The sequence below is a fragment of the Trichoplusia ni genome, chromosome 3, assembly GCF_003590095.1.
Source record: "Trichoplusia ni isolate ovarian cell line Hi5 chromosome 3, tn1, whole genome shotgun sequence".
Lineage (NCBI taxonomy): Eukaryota > Metazoa > Arthropoda > Insecta > Lepidoptera > Noctuidae > Trichoplusia > Trichoplusia ni.
In genome coordinates, this window is record NC_039480.1 from 6867222 (window position 1) to 6885447 (window position 18226).

An 18226-nucleotide genomic window follows, 5' to 3' on the forward strand; every position below is an offset into this window, starting at 1 on the left:
AGAATTTAACAAGAATGAATATTGTATCCGCTGAACAATGGGTTCGTATTTTCTGCTAGAACTGTATGCTTGTGGTAGAACTGTAAATAAACGTCATTGTAAAAATAAAATAAAATAAATTAATTAACTACATCATTTTTCGTTGTTAAAACATAAGATTACCACCACGCACCATCTTCTGGTATAACCTGGACCTCGATTCTGTTATTTACAATGTCCAATGAATAAATGGCAATTGGATTAAATCGGCACTATTCGCATTATTCTAACCATTTTTCCAACACAATAATTGGTCAATACAGTGAATTTACAATTATTGTATTGGTGAAATGCTATAGAGAAAAGGAGTAATTTCAAATTAAATTAAATTGTTATTCATTCATCGACATTACAATGGCCGATCAATGATTGAAAATTGGCTTTAAACGACACTTTTTGTATTCTCATAATCATTTCTCCAAAATTGAACCGTTTAACAAATTGTTATTAAACGGAAACTAAGACGAAATACCGTGGTACAGTCAGGTATAGTTTAATAAAGCTAGAAAACAAGTGCCATACCTACGGAATACAGCCATGACATTTGCATCGACACTTTTGTACTCAAGCATACCTAGCTATATAAGATTATAATGGAAACTTTTTCAACGCTTGACTCTTGCTCAACGGCTTGTTTCTGTTTCAAGTCATTGACTTTAATAGCATTGTGAGAATTTCATTACAGAATTACGTACATGTAATACTTATGTAGAGTTTGTTGTTGAGCTTTTAATTGGTATCACTACTTACATATCAACATGTCTCGTTAATATCGTTGCGATAGGGTAACTACATAGGGATTTGGGTATCCACAAAAACATACGTCTAGTCCGTCAGACCCATTTCCAAAAAAATGTTAATGCATATTTTCTATTTTATTTCGTAAACAAAAACTTTAGTCTTGTGTGACGTCACTTACAAGTACGCTATTTACTAGTAAGTAATGTTTATAGCCCCTCTTCAATACGTAAGTGCTGTTTATCTTCCTTAATTACGAGATGTAGAGCTTTCTCTCTCTTCCACAACTGCAATCATATTCTTTGGTACGATAGGATCACAACCTTTCTCCATTTTAATATTACATTTAATGTAGTTAGTTGTTTGTTGGCAACGTTTCAGCTCTCGCTGTTTCAGTTAACTATGATAATAGTTTAATGGACAAGCTGAAAGTGTCTTTTTGTCTGTCATAACTTTGGAGTATTTATGTGTAGTCTTGTTTATATAAATTGAACAACTTTATACTTACGGTATAGAAAGATACGTGAAGATTCAGAAGTAGTGGGAATGGATACCTACTCTAAACATGAAGATAGATTAAAGATATGCAATGAAATAATAAGATTGACAGTACGGGTAGCCAAGTGGTATAGGTTACTAGGTTAAATCCATGGAACGCGATTAAGACGTGTCGCGGGTTCGATCCCCGTAAGACTTTGTGTGATTCACGAATTTTTGTTTTGAGTCTAGGTATTTTTGTGTTAAATGTTTGGGAGGCCGACGACACAATTATTAAACTGCTTAGTCTTTTTATTTAAATAAATAAGCTAAGATCGCTATAACGGGGATAAAAAAAAATCTAGCATTTGAAAACAGTGTTGGGTGTGTGAATCAGAGATTTCACTTCTACGTGTAACCAGTTGCACTTCAAAACCTACTCCCTAGTGGTCTACATTTTGAACAAAACAACGTTTAATTTTATTAATCTTAAATTGTAACCTCATTATTTCGATGAAGGCATCCATTTTCTACTATATCTATCACTTTAACACCTGTAATGCGATAAAGCGCCATTAATATCTGTTAACAGTCATTCGAAATTAATAGAGCCCAATAGTTCAAACGTTCTCAACGCATAATTATTATTAATCAACTAAGTGCGTGGCTTCCATAATGGAAATGGTTGATACTAATACTATATTAACCTTTCATGTCTGAAGTAATAACTTAAGCTCAACTACAAGTGCCGTAAACCGCGTTTTCAGTACTCCCGTCTATTATTTTTTGAAGGTATCTAAGATATTTTTAACAGAGAACAAACTCGCAAATACCTCGTTTTTAGCAAAATTCTTTTATAGTCAGCGTGTGGTTTGTACAACCATAAAATTGAGATCTGGAATGTATCAGCTGTTGATATACGGGCGCCAAATGATTAATCGCATCATTGTTACTGCGGCACGTCGATATACGTACCTATAGTTAGGTGTCTGATGGACTGCTTAGAGGGATAAACTCGTTTTTTACGGGCGAAGCAAACAAAGCGTATGATTATGCAGCGGCTTTAATCTCGTCTGCAGTGTAGTCGCGCCAACGTGCCGGATAAAACGCGCACACGCACTCCGCGCTTTCTTCCCGATCTGTCTTAGTGCACAGCGGCATTACTACCGCAAATTTCTCAGTGTTTATGAGTGACAGGTGTGTGGTTGCTATGGTAACGCGTAAACAATCTTTGATAAAAAAAAACACTCAAAGAGAAGAAAATAATTTTTATATATTTCTGTGTTTTAGTACCGAAGACACGATGAACCTTAAGCTGAATAACGATGTCAAAGGTTCGATAAAAGCTGAGAAATCGTCGGAATCACTCGTGAAGGTAAAGTAATTAGTTCGGTAATAAAATGTTTACGATACGAGCGGTTCAAGAATTGGCTGAAATGCTTTAATTGGCCCTTAATCATAAAAATACCCGTAACGATATTCAGGTCAAGAGCATGCGTATTGGAGATCTTATTATTGGCAAACCGCGATATGATTGTACTCTGATGTTTTATATTGACATTTGTATCACGTGTTTTAACAAGTTCCACTTCACGATATTTCCCTTATATATTCCCTATATATTTCGAGAATAGTATCCATCCATAAATATTATGTTTACTTGAGTACAAAACGACATTCTGGGAAGTGAGATATTTTGTTCCGAATTTTGACCATAGACACTAATTTTGATTGTTATTTTTATACCAGTTCTGAATTTGAATTAAACCAGGAGGTCACTTGGTTTACTGAACTTGGTTTTGTAACCTACGTAACATAACCTACGTTTCCTATTTAGTATTCCTTAAACTCTAATTACGAGCTGATAAGTCTTTCTATTCATTAACAAATTTGTATATTACTCATTGTAGGTGATTTTCCACGATACTATAAAAAAAATCTTCCGACGGTAAAAACTAAAATGGCTTCGACCGATTTTTATCAAATATGTCTAGGAACACTCAAACATAAATCGTCTTTAATACAAAACAAACTAAATTGAAACTGGTCAACCCGTTCAGCAGCTATGATGCTATTTACCTACAGAGACACAAACACGTCAAACTTATAACCCTTATATTTTACTTATACGTATTTTATAACTAAACAATATACTACGTTACCTAAATAACTTTATTATTAGTGTTAGGAATACCAGGAATACAATAAGGCACTATTACGGTGCGAGAATTAAACGCTTCCCAATAGATTAATGGTTAAACCTATTGTCCTACGATATCACTTTAAAATAACGTCGTGGCCCAGAAATATTTCAATTCCTAATTACAATATAATTGTTTTAAACAGGAGTGATCACTTTTAATTAAAGGCTAAATTTCACTTTAATTTAGCGACAACGTTTGTTTCTATTGCCCACTGTTACAGGCGAAAATATTTTTAACCGACTTCCAGAAAGAGAAGCTTCTCAAATCATATTTTTGTCTTTTTCGTTTAATGTGTAGTAGTTGTGCTGTAAACTTTATAATTCTTTTGAGATCAAATGATTCAAAAGTTTTATAAAGTGTGTCACATATCAACAAACAGTAATTTATAATCCGGCCGCTCAAGCAATCGTCTGCGTCACAGAGTATGAATTCATTAAGTAAAAATAAAAGTAAGTTCAAGAAATAAGAACATTTGTTTAAAAAAAAAAACTCAAAGGTTTTTTGCAATAATTGCAACGATTTTTGCCACCATGTAGGTCGTAGGTAGTTAACCTTCTATAACTATATCTACATTAGTATGTATACCTTCCTTGCATTCAATACGAACGTTTCAGAATGTAAACTGTGACGTAGGTATATAATATATTGGAAACGTTACAACCTATCCGTCTCGACCGCAATCTTCACAAAATATGATATCCGTTCAAAATATCAAAGAAAAGCGAAATATTTACACTAGCTGGTTTGTATTACGTTCGCGCCTCTGCACATAAAATCTCTAAAATTGTTTCGATAAAGATACTTTTTCGCTGTCCAGATTATTGTTCCCAATATTCGTTGAAATAATTTCTTACTTAATATGAAAATGAGTTTATGCGTATCCCGATCATATTTTAAATACACTGAAGAGAAAAAAAAGTGGATTAACTGAAAAAAATGTATTTTCCGTGTAAACATTGAAACCATTTTCGGCACTACAACACTACGCTCGTCCACTTTTGGGAAAAAAACATTAGATCCTCCCAAGAACAGAATGACATCCCTTAGAACTGAGAATGATATTATTCACATATCATTTCAACTCCCAATAAGTTATGAAATGTTAAAACGTTCTCAAATTCCTTGCTGTATATAATTGTGTATTTCCAAACCTAAAAGATTATACCCGTAGCATAGTTGCTAAATATGAAAAACATTTTAAAGCTCGAAGAATTTAATTTGGTTCATCTTTTTTCATAGTTAAAGGGTTTTGATTTTCATATACCCGAAAAACAACGAAAAGTGTCAATCAGTTTATGTCAGGTTTTTAAGATAATCTATAGGTAAAAACTAGTCGGGCGATGTCGATACGGCTCATTCGAGAAATGACCACTTCTCAAAATTACTACAGGTGGCAAAATGTCCCTTTCGCACAATGTCCCTTTCCTCAAACGTCAAGAGCCCGTAGTAATAACATGCGCGTGAGTAAACAGGTCTTAGAAAATTACAAACCCACCTTACAAAAGTTATTAAAATAATGTGTTAACGCACTATAATACATAATTAACCCGTAATAAAAACTACAACAGTTTATAATCTTAAAATTATTTTGATATACAATACATTAGGTCGAAGTAAAAAAAGCGAAACATTAGTTGCCAACTACAAGCTACACTCAAACAACGGTTTTATGAATTAGATTTAAAATTTTAATGGCTTTCGCGTCAAGTCGTTCGTTAATCTTTACTGCATTTCATACAAAAGACAGTTACTTTTCATGAGTTCCTAGTAAATGCGGAGAACCGTCTCAGTAAACGTCGTCTTATAAGAAGAATGTTTGTTTTCCTAGGAGAGTTACGTCAAAGGTTCGTTTTGTGGGTATCAAACTACGTGGGTGAAATTAATACGTGAGATACTACTGGATCCAAATATGAGGAAACACCCACTGGTATCGGTTTTCCACTTTGAATCCATGTTAGAAGCTACTAATCACAAAAGCCAAGAAGTGTGTAGTTCGTGTCTATTCGTTACTATTCCTTCGTGTTAGTAAATACAGTATCTACAGCCTAGTCTATATCTATATCTAAATATACTTCTATACTAATATATAAAGCTGAAGAGTTTGTTTGTTTGTTTGAACGCGCTAATCTCAGGAACTACTGGTCCAAATTGAAAAAATATATCTTCTACCCACGGGGACGAAGTCGCGGGCAACAGCTAGTAGTGAAATAAACGCTGACAGGGATAACGTACGGACCCTTCGGTTACGAAACCCCGGTTCAAGAAAATGGGTGCTAAACACGAAATAAAGGATAATAAAGTAAATTAAGATGTCATTAACTTCGTTCTCCGAAACTGGAATACCAATTGTTTTTCTTGAAGCTGTAATAAATCTTCCTCAACTGATTTTTATTCTCCCTTACGGACGGGACTTGGGAGTATAAAATCTTATGTTTGAAGTAACCAACAATTACAAATATAAACCACCGAATTCTTGCCGTTTCTTTACATTTGACATTCGTTCGTGTCGTGAAAGTATTTACTGAAATAGAGTAGTCGCGTACATGTACGGTTTCGCGAAATTTTGTAGTCAATTCTGAAGACGGAGACAAAGATAAATCATTGGACTTTAAAGTTAGTGGCTGTTCCTAGGGGATTTCTTGTTTGTCTTTCACAGTGATATCTGGCGGACACGAAGACTAAAGTCAGGTTGAGAGCCGGACAGCCTTCAACCTCCTTTGTAGCCAGTCCGTTTCATAACCTACAAACGAAACGTCAAAATAAACCGAGGAAGCATCTAAATGTATCGTTTCGCTCTTGTTTTTCAGGATGAGCAGAGCATCAAGCGGTCCCAACGAGAGGTACGTTCGTACCACCGAATAACGATGCTTATATAATTATTAATGCTATTGTAGTGTTCAATGTTAACAACATAATAAAACTTACAATAGCTTAATAAATTCACAAATGTTTCGTAAACACGTTTTTTGTCTTATAATCGAGTGGTTTTCCTGACTCTAACTGATTCGTGTCTCACTCAATTTATCAAGCTTTCCTAAGGGCTGTTCTAAATTCTAATTCACTTACGGTGTATTAATCATTTTTGCACAACGATCAAATTCAGCCCCCACTTCCATTTATACCGCACTTCTCGGAAAAAAAGCTTTTCCAAGGAAAGCTTTGTCAAACGCACGTGCACGCGATTTATCTGACTCTGAAGCAATTTGTTCAAGGTTTTAATCATTTGTAATACTAACAGATAACCTTTTTGATTAGGTATCTTTAATTTAAAAGTTTGATTTTGTACTTAAACCCAATTGTGTTTTGTGATATTTTTTGCATTACCCAATATTTCCCTATGGAATATTAAGATTAAAGACCAAGGTACACACGCTAAGAAACTGTACCCCGATTGTCTCAACAAAAAACAGAACCTTCTTACACTAGCAAGACCCTCATAAACGAAAAAACGGTAGTCAATTGCTATCCATTCGATATCATATTACTACGGTCTACAGATAACACAGAAATGCTTTGTCTCATAGCGCTGATTGAATCAAGGCTGTTGATTGATAGCTGACGCGGTCTGCCCGGGTTCCACAGGTGCCCGGGGACAGATAATCTAATGACAGCCCTAATACTCTTACGGCCCATATCCGCCTTGTTCCTTATGACACAGATTACAATTATCGACGCCTAAAAATAGATGCTATATTGTTGTGCGTTAGTATTATTTTTGGCGGAAACAGGGGTGATGTTTTTGAGGTTTATGTTGGTTGTCATTCAGTCTATATGTTAGCGTTTTTTAATATCTTAATAGGTTTTGATATATCGGGTTTTTTTAGCATCCTTACGAGTGACAAAGTGGTACCGGCTATAAGAAGTAAAAAGAATATGTCTGCCAAGCAAAACATTTTTACTATACCCCTACTACTATTTTAGAAGTTACTTATTAAGTACTTCCTATAGTTTTACTTACTTGATGTCATCTTAAATCTTTTTTAAAGCATTTCAAAAAACACTTGTCGATATAGTTTATGACTGTAGCGATCAAATTGTATTTTTTCTCTAGATAAAAATCTTAGCTTTTATATTAACTATCGTAAGACTGATTCTTTATTAAATGATGTAACGGTTTACTCACGCGTATTTATCGGGGGAGCCCGACTAGTTATTCGAGTTCGACTCGCGATCCCGCCGCGTCAGCTCATGATTAAGAACTCCGGTTTTGTCCGAAACTAGTCGGGGGAACCCCTGATAAATACGCGTGAGTAACCCGTTACATCATTAAAAAAATATCTTAGCATTTACCAGAATACATATTTTGAAATACCTTGAAAGCTATAAGATAAAGGTTTTATAAACAGAGAATAGTAGAATACTATAACTAAAGATTGATTTACTCTGACATTAATTTTAGAGAGTTGCTTTACATTATTTGAACTGCCTTAGAGCAATATTTAGTTAACTGATTAATTACATTTATGTTAGACGTGTCAGCTGTAAGGTTACTGTGAATAAATATAATTTAATAATTGATTATTAAAGCATTTTATTTGATTTAAATTCTCTTGTTCGCTGTTAAAACGTGTGGCTTATTTATGTAAAGGAATCTCGTTTACAAGAATTACCAGGGCTGTTAGGCATATGATATACAATTATCGAATAAAAAAAAAGAATAGCTATGTAAAAGCGAAAGTTTGTGGTTATGTTGGATGTATTTGTTATTATTTTACGAAAATTACTGAATGGATTTTCTTGAAATTTAATATAGAGATTAATTAGCCTGGAATTACACTTAGGGTCCTGTTTATTCGACTTTAAAACTGGATTATCCTTTACAGCCATAGCGAAATCCTGACGGCTGGAGTCTTATACAACTGCTAGTTTGCTAGACTTGATAAATTCAAACTCATATCGGACATTCAAAATGTTTACACGTCTTTGTGTACTTTTTCAGTTTTTCAGTATCTATAACCAGCGCTGAGTCATCGTAAATCCATCAAAAAATCACTTTTGTTGATATTTCACATCATTTTACCGGATGATAAAGCGAAACAATATTTGCTACTATTTTAAAATCAATTTGTATTGGTAAAGTGACGTCAAAGGGACGTGGAAAACATCCGCATTTATCATCAAAAGCTACCATTTATAAAGCATATCTCATAGCAATCAATTTTACCGTTTTTATTGTTCGTGGAATATTGATGGATTTTTTTGTGCACTTGGAGCGATATGTTTTGTCCTGCTGATACCTACTTGTATGTCGAAAACATATTCCTTGTTTGTTATTTTAAATAGCAACTGTGTGAATTGCTTATTTAATTTTTAAATAGTAAATTATTAAGTTAGTTTTATTTTTAATTTTTTTTTGTGACAAATGCCGCTCACAGTTCCCGAAAACAATTTAGCGATAAGATTATTTTTCCATTGACAGGCGACGAAATAAAAATATGCTACTTAACAAAATGTCACACATATACGAACATAAAAATAATGTTACTTTCATAATCGTATTTAAAATAAGTAACATAACCGTTCTGTGTCAATCAGCGGTGTGAAAATTCTCATACAGACAGATTGACCTCATCGTGTTTTCTTGGAAATCAATTTTTAGTACATTACATGCATAAGCATTCCATAAGTATTGTATTGTCCTGCTTTCTGTCTCTCCCGATTTCCAAGCACTCAAACTGTTGAATCAAGTTCCAGTTTATAAGTGGTTAATTTCATTGTATTGTTAACTTTTCACAAGTATTTAGAACACAATGTTTTTTTGTTATCGAATAAAGCATTATTATAGGTCCGGCTGGTTCCATGGGGACCGAACTCAGGAGTTGCCTTCTTCCAAGCAGTGGGGCTAGATAAACAATAACGTATCAATTTTAATCCTCAAAAAGCCTTGCAAGCAACATTATAAACCATTTCACATACATAAACTCCTTGTTTCACAGGAGGAGCGACGTCGGACAGGCCGCTACATGGCCATACTGGTCGGCATTTGTCTGTTCATCCTCGCGATATACCACGCGTGGGTTCGCCGCATCCCCATCGTGGCGAGCCTGGTGGTGCCAGCCCTGATCATGTTTGTCTACGTCGGCTGGATACTGTACACGGCCTCTAGAGAGAAGCACAGGGTAATTATTAATGTTTTTACTAAGAATAGATGCATAGTGTGAGATGCTCTAGGGCTTTTCAAGGTGATCGTTGCAAGGTTGCTGTAATTGCATACGTAACTTGATGTAAGAGTTTTTATTTATTTCAGGTATTTTTTTTAAGTTTTTTATTGATTTTGATGCCCGGTTTTAACTTAAAGTCAGTTAGTCATTGAAAGTCCCGTGAAAATAAGCTACGGAAAAATAAAACCGTACCAATATTTGCTTACCTCCATTTTAAGTTGTTATAGCATCAACAGAAATACATGATCAGTTAAAATTTTAACTATCTAGCTATAATACTTCCTGAGATGCAGCCTGGTAGCAGACAAACACAGCCTTTGTAACAGGGTTCTGATTTTACCCTTCAAATATAGAACCCTAAAACGGCCTTTTAGTTTAATAAATACCAAGCTAGAATTCACTTCTACAGTGTTATAAGGTAACCTAATATCATAGTCCAATAAATACGCTACAGCGAGATTGTTTCTCAAAATTCATCCAATTTACTCAGCTGCCTCAGCTTCAGTAACTTACTAGTCTATGTAAACCTATCTGTACCTTGTTATATCGAAGGCCAATATCTTACAATTCTGTAGCGACTGCCATTTAACCGCAACCCAATTAGTATTGAGAACAGGTTGCCCATAAAGGGTCCCGGATAACTGACGTTGTCGTAACTAGCTTTTGTAGGCAGGCAACCATTTGTTCTGATGCGTGAAGAATGGTCAACCGCTAGTTCGTTAACTGAGGTATTCCAAACGTTAATTAGTTAAAGGGATGCTGTTAGCAATTGCTCTTATTATTCGGGTGTGAAATGTGTCTGCAGTGTTATAAGTAAAATCAACAGCGAATTTATAGTTGTGAATAATTTCGAATCGACATAGTTTTGATGCGAAGTCCATTCATATGTATTCGATTTCTGATTTAGATTACCTATCTATATTCGCGGTTATACCTGGTAAATTTTATGAAATTAGTGAAAAAAGAAAGTTGATAGATAACAACTTAAAATATTTTGTGAATATGGAAGATAGCAGAATGATTCAGAACACAGTATTGTACCTTTATACCTATTTATAATTCTGACATCTTTTATTCACAATTCCGACAATGTTTGTAGAAGAAATAAATCTAGCTTTCAAGCCCTTGCTCGACTAGCTAAGCGGGTAAGTTAACAAACCCTCGGGATAAGAAGTTGTCAAAATTCCGACATGATTTATATAACGATTCATCATGTTAAGAGTTACGTATGTTACAACTGTCTGTTATCTTTTGAATGAAGTATAACGTAAACTTCTGACAAGTGCCGGATGCGATGTTTTACGATGCAGTATTTTTGCGTGAAGATCATAAATTATGCCGAACCGCATCATCGAGGTATGCGCATTGTTGCGCATGATGCTGGGGACTCTGGTTGTTTATAATATCGTGTTATAGGGATTAAAATATACTGTATATTTTGATAGAGAATTGGTTTAACTAAGCCGCAACTGTCAAGATCGGGTTCAATTCGTTGAATTGCAAATTCATATCAAAATCATTCGAATAATTACATAGATTATTTTAAACATCAACATTGTTTAATTAATTTAAAAAAGATGTACTAAAACATTCGTGTCTTTAACTTCCTGATTTTAAGTACCACCGACAAAAAAAAATCTAATGATACCTAAGTTCATTTCGAGAGAATGACGTCACTAGCATTTCGGTATAAAGAAAACAACATCAAAGTAGTACTAGTAAGGCGGGAGTTAGCCGGCAGTTAACATTGTCTGAATCACCGGCCGATCATTTACATGAGCGCAAACATCTGCGATGGCTGGCTCCCGATTGATGCTGCTTTGACAGCGTGTTTACAAAATTACGTGCGAACGATTATAATGTGAACTAACCAAAGTCAAGAACGCAGTTCATGGTGTTGATGTGTATCATACACACTTCATAAATAAAGTGATTATCGATCAGTAGACGTATTACTCGCGCTACCGGCATTCAGTGTATGTTTTCTCCCATTTTCTCGTTCAATTTTAGACTTGTAAGATTTTTTATAAAATTTTTATGACGCGCCTGTGATTGCTTTTGGTAATTTCTATAAAGGTCTGCTCTCAGGTTTTCCTGTTAGCTTTCGTTTAATAAGGTATTCGCAATCTAGTTTTCTGAGTGGTCTGCCTCCTTTGATCTTTCAATTTCACATTTTCCTAAATTACTTGCGCTAGATATCAACGTTTCATGTTAGAATTTATACATTCATTATTTTTTAAATTAACATAAAATGCTCGTTGCCTAAAATCGGCAAATAAGTAAAGGTTGTGTCGTTCATTTACATTTTGGAAGAAGGACGTTTAATAAAATTCATTGAACCCTTACAAAGTTGTGAAATTTCGGCACCTGTTTACAATTTCCGTATTAAAATCCCGGGATTATATTTTCCGGTATTGGAAATGACAAAATTTCAGGAAGGCTTTAAAATAAGGAACTTTATTTTTGAGTTTATTTTGTTCACCTTGGTGGTACGTTGATATTTCCTGTTTAAAAAAGAAATATTATTTCGTAAAGCTCATTTCACATCACAACTTAAATTTTCAGCTTGTTTACGTTCCATTGTTTTGTAATTAACAAAAAACACATTACAAATACATCACAGTTTCTTCAAGAGAAACGTAGCCCCATTTCTCTCTTACAATACAATCCAACACAATTTTGTGTTTGGGTGCAGCCTTAGGCGATCCAACTAGAATTATTAACCGGGTTTAATAACTTAACGCAACCAACCGTCTTAGACAGTGGCACATTAATTATGGTTGCCGCCTCTCGTCTACCGATTACTCCACCTAAATAATATAACCATGTAGTTTGAACGTGGTTGCGGCAAAGCAAAGAGGAAAATGATAGATGAAAATGTCCAGGTTGATGTATCAGGATACTAGGAAACGGACGTCACTAAATATTAATGAAAATCATTGCCTCTTTGATAATGGACAAAATTTTATTTAGATTTTTGAGACAAGGTACGCTGTGATCAGCTTTTAAATTCATAGCCTGTTAGTTGCCAAAAGTAGTTTTAGTTTATACTAGCTGTTGCCCGCGACTTCGTCTCCGTGGTTAGAAGATATAAGTTAAGATTTATACCTACCCTGTTTTTTCACATTTTTCATTATATCTTCGCTCCTATTAGTCGCAGCGTGATGGTTGATAGCCTAAAGCCTTCCTCGATGAATGGACTATTCAACACAAATAAAGATTTTTCAATTTGGACCAGTAGTTTCTGAGATTAGCGCGTTCAAACAAACAAACAAACAAACTCTTCAGCTTTATATATTAGTATAGATAGATGAGGGACTTCCTAAAAAAATGTCGTCCCCGCCCGGTCATATAATCGAAGCAACAAATAGTTTTAATACACAGTTACTATAATGAGTTTCTACCAATTTTCATAATATGACAATATTTAAAATCTTTTAACCAATTATGCGTCATGTGCGTTATATTCGATATTTATTCTAAGCGAAGCTACAAATAATAATTAAGAGCATCAAATTTAGTTTAAACAACCTATAACCGCGGGTATCCTGTTCACTTTAATTTTGTTGAACAATTAATGTAGAAACGATCTAAAATGTCCACGATGAAAGTAAACATCACGCTTGAAATAATTTGAAGGCTTCCGAAGTTCAGTGTGTTTAGTCTGCAACCAAAAATAACAATGCGGTCAGATTTGTGATGTAAAACGTGTTCCGATTCATTCATTCATGGTGTGTTTCCTATGCGTTGATTCAGTTAGACGTTGATGAGATTCAGCTGAACAGCCGAGATTCTCGTTGACAAGAAAATGAAATATAATATTCTTATGATATGTTGATCCCTTGAAAATAAAACCTTTTTGCATGCATGTTCTTGATATAGTTGAAGTGAAACCCTTTATAATGACAATGATTAATAAGTTACGGCAACTGGTCTGATAAAACCGTTTGCAGTTTATTTTTGTCTCTGTGAGTATGTCGGTATAACTAATTGAAAATAAATAGAGCCAGCAGAACCACAAAGAATCATAACTTTAATTTATCAACAAATATTCTTTATTCAGCCATGCATCAGACTCCAGACCAGCATATAACTCAAACAAAATGGCGTTTAAATTAAAAAGAGATATTGAAAGTAGATAAACATCTGTTCTTTAAAAGACGTGCAAATATTAATGGTTTACGTTAAAATTGTTTCACGGTTCGCTGTTATTATTACTTCGTCATGACCACTCAATATGCTGACGTTTTGACAGCGATAGCCAAAGTTTGTTTACCTTCTCTCCGTACATATATACACTTTGTAAACTTATATACATGTTGTCGAAACTTAAATTATAATAACTCGTCAAGGTTATGACGGCAAAGCCAAGTCTTACGGAAAATTGGACGTTTTGTTGAATTAATTTGTTATATATTTTGATTTGACGTTTAACATTTCAGACGTGTGAAATTAACGGGTCCACAGGGATTAATGAAAGACGTAATAATCAAGAACGTTTGTATTAATCATTGGAAATATATTCTTAATTGAATAAAGACGAATTGAATTAAGTAAATAAATGATACAATTGGTTAAGCTTATTATAAAACATTGCCCGTCGACTGAACCGTTCCACGATCAAAATACCTTATTAGGAAATTTCAAATTCCTTAAAACGATTTTCTGTAATACAAAGAGTATTGTTATAAATTAACCAGAGAGAACGAAATTGGTTGGTCGAATTACTGAGAAATAAATAAGAAAACATTATTTTGGGCAAGGTAAGGAATTGGTACGGCGAACGTTAAACGGCCATATTATTTTACTCTCGTAGATGGAACCGGTAGAGTCGAATTTGCGACAGTGAGGGTTCCGTAATAAATGGTTAAAGAAAAACAAAAAGAAATCTCTATGAATATTGAAATATTACGAACTTTGGTAAAATCGATTTTTATTTTGTTTTTACTAGTTGTGGAGGAACATAAAATTGAGAAACAACTATCCTATGTGTCCCGGTTATAAACAATCTGTGTATCAAGTTTCGTCTAAGTCCGTTCAGTGGTTTTTTCGTGAAAGAGGAACTAACATCCATTCATACAAACTCTCACGTTTAATATAGTAGTAGATTTGTATTTTGAAAAATTTTAAACACAAATTCATAATTAATCAAAATGTCAACTGTCTAACTATCGCAGTTCATGAACCTTTTGTCAAACGTACAAACAACGAAGCTATAGTAATGGGATGTCGTTCTACTCTTTGGGTACTGAATCCCAAAAAGGGGTGGGTTTATAAGGTAACGAATTCGCTTATAAATCATTGGAGCAAAGAAAGCCCTCGGGTTTATTATAAACGTGAGGGGGGCCTCAAGTGGGCCTCGTATGTCACTGATAATATTGGCTTGCGTCCAGCTAGTGCTGCTAATCGTTTCCGGGATCGTTTGTGACTGAAATGCCAGTTCATGAATCTTGTATTGCATTCTGATACGTTTAAGATAAGTCTTGTAGGCTGATTGAGATGTCTGCGTTCTAGATAGGTTGAGGATATGTAAATTGTAGCTGCGTGTAGTGTTTTATGTGTAATCTACTCTCTAAGATAAACTTATAGGTATGCTAAAGTCGTGGTGACTTTAACCACTCGGCTGTCCGTGCAGCGAATTCTCTTTCGCTCGTTTTGCTAACAATTGCTTAAAACTATTTTTTCATGTAATTTATAACTTCAACCCCTATTTATTTTAAAAACTTTTCTAAGATTTTACTTTTTTAATAAAATCCATACGTCTCAAAGGTAATGTTGCGTATGAAAGCATTATACATAGGTAGCTACTAACTGTATTATTTTTTCCACAAAAAGTATTTCTTATTCCTTTATTTCAAATACGTAAAAGTTTTCGCTTCATTAGTGGCCGTGTATTTCGGTAGTTCGCGTTAATCGCGCCGATACACCGGCACTCATGGGATTCGCTCGCAAAACGGTTTTACGGCGTCTTTGTGGCTTCCAACACTCACATGCGTACACATATACTAATATACATACATATGTAGGTACACTCGACACTGTTGTTACGATAAAAGTGAGGTTTAGATGAAATTTAAAGATTAGTGGTTTGATTAGCCAGTTGGTCTAGTGTTTAATGACCCTGACTGCTATTCTGCAGGTCGTGGGTTCGATTCCCAACCAGGACAAATGTTTTTGTCATGAGCACGATTATTTGTTCTGTGTCTGGGTGTAGTTTATCTATATTGTGTATGTATTTAGAAATATATAATTAAGTTCATTAGTTATCTCGTACAAAATAGAAGCTTTGCTTAGTTTGAAACTAGAGGGCGTTGTGTGAAAGTTGTGGAATACTACATTACTATTTTCGTTCGAAAAAACCTCGAGATATTTTTGAAAACATTACTATCCGTCATCATTGGACTGTACTTGTATATTTACGTCTTCAAAGTTCTCCGTACATTAGAACACATTACGACAAAAGATTTGTTCCATAGAAATTACAAAACAGTGTTACTCTTGTACTCTAAATATAAGCTGTAATGAATTCTCATTACAATTTGTGCAGCGTTTTGTTTCCCATTTACCATTTTATAGTAAATATTTGTTTGCTTTACCAAATGTATGTAAAGTGGTTTAAAACTGCGTCGTAAATTGAATGGACGTTTTTGTTGGGTTCGATTTTCGGGTTAGAAAATATCGGATTCTGATTTATTCGTCATAAAATCGGGTCTGAATAATATAGAGTAATCTAAAATAATTCTACAAGATTTTATTTGAAATAAGATAGTCTTATATATTCTTGACCTCAATTTTTTGAAAATTATTTTGTCATCGCTGTAACAAATGATTAATTTATTTATTTTGAGAAACATAGGAATGCTGTATTTAATTTTCAAGGTCATTATTCAAAAGCAATATTAAGCAACGACGTTTAACTAACTCGAAATATTTTCCCCTTCCAGTTCCGACTATTCGACCTGGAGATGGGTCAGCGCGGGGCCGAGGGTGACGTCACAGAGAACGAAGTCTCCATAACCGAACTCACGCAAAACAACGTCGAGATTGCCGTAGTGTCCAACAAGGATACAACCAACACAAACTCCCCGGACGAACCAAACTGGAATGAAATAACCACGGTATTAATGAAAGGGGAGAAAAACGTAGCACATATCGAACACAACCGCCTACCCATAATACTAGTCAATGATAAACCGCCTGAAGACCTAGACCAGAAATGGCTGAACGTCATTTCATCCAACAATGATAAATTGAAGATATTCCATACGAGACGGAAGTATAAGAGGAAATATTGTAGAAGCAAGCGACACGCGGCTTTTAAGAGATCGTATTCAATCGGTTGATTTGTGCGGAGACAAGTTTTTTTATCTCGTAGTTATTCACTGTGATTTTGTATAAGTAATTAATTTTAATGTTTGACGCCTTATCTGAAACCAGAACAAGATTGAATGCACGTCGACCAATAGTATAAGGGTATTTTTTTACGAAGGAGCAGTGCCCGGTAGGTTAAAAACTACGACTAATTTTGAATTTGAATAACATTCGTAAAAAGATCACAGTCATTTGTAGACAAAGGAAGGCTTCTTTCGTGTTCTATCATTTTTTTTCTGGTCTGTGTGTGTTACATGATGATTCGAAAAGATGTGTATTTTGTTTATTTAAAGGTATTTTGCAGTTTTAGGGGAGTGTGTCTTGGTTTAATTTTAGAATTACCTTTCTGCCCCTCTAACTAAGTGACGATCGTTAACATCAATAAAACATCTGACCGAGTTGACTTCGACAAGTCGCTCTATACGAGCGTTTTCTATTGGCGTTAATTTTGAAGATCTTTCACTTGGCTAGAGGAGCTGCTTGTTTTAAATACTATGATTGAACTCTATTTACCCCATATACATCTGTTTATCCCAAAGCTTTGAGACTTTCGTTATACTGTATTGTCATGAAATGTGTGAGAATATGAAAGTTCAACTCCCTATTATAAGTTTTACCTAGTGATATGTTACAATACATAAGTAAGATATCAAGTATACAATGTCTTGAATATTATTTAAGTGTACTTTATGTAAGTTATAAGATTGTAGAAATAACAATATATTATCTTCATGCGTTAATTTGTTTTACTTAGCACCGTCGCGTAATCTGTCTCCAAAACTGAACTTCCAATGCAAAAGGAGTTCTAAGATTTCAAAATATACAAAAATAAAGCAAAATTGCAACAAATAGAAAACATCAAAAAACCACTGGGCCCCAATTCTGCTATTTTATAAAGGCCGATGAATTTACAATTATTCCTATTCTCTCAAATATTATGCCAACACAATAATTGAAAATTCATTGTCCTTGAGTGTACCGTCCTATACTAAATTTCCAATTAAAGTGTAGGAAAAATGCCCAATAGAATACGAAAAGTGTCGTCTTGAGCCAATTTTCATTCATTCATCGGCCATTGTGAATAGTAGAATTGGAGCCCTGGACGCTGGTGGAAGGACGTCGTGATCGAGTAAGTCCCTTGAGAAGGTGGACTTAGGTGGTGTGACGTTCTTGACAGATATGCTTCGCCTACGTGTCCAGGAATTGCAAACTACCGCACACTATGACTTGGAAGGA

General features: G+C 34.6%; 1 protein-coding gene across 2 annotated transcripts; it reads left to right on the forward strand.

Moving 5' to 3' along the window:
• The first annotated feature begins 1215 nt into the window (after window positions 1-1215).
• On the forward strand, window positions 1216-17904 carry LOC113491674. Of its 2 annotated transcripts, XM_026868758.1 has the most exons (5): window positions 1216-2451; window positions 2545-2629; window positions 6266-6298; window positions 9395-9577; window positions 16564-17903. In XM_026868758.1, exons 1-5 carry the CDS (start codon window positions 2441-2443, stop codon window positions 16960-16962), a joined length of 711 nt encoding a protein of 236 aa, XP_026724559.1. In that variant the 5' UTR covers window positions 1216-2440; the 3' UTR covers window positions 16963-17903. The 2 variants fall into 2 exon arrangements, with proteins under 2 accessions (XP_026724559.1, XP_026724560.1); XM_026868759.1 differs by lacking the exon at window positions 6266-6298 and having other exon boundaries at window positions 16564-17904.
• The last annotated feature ends 322 nt before the right edge of the window (window positions 17905-18226 follow it).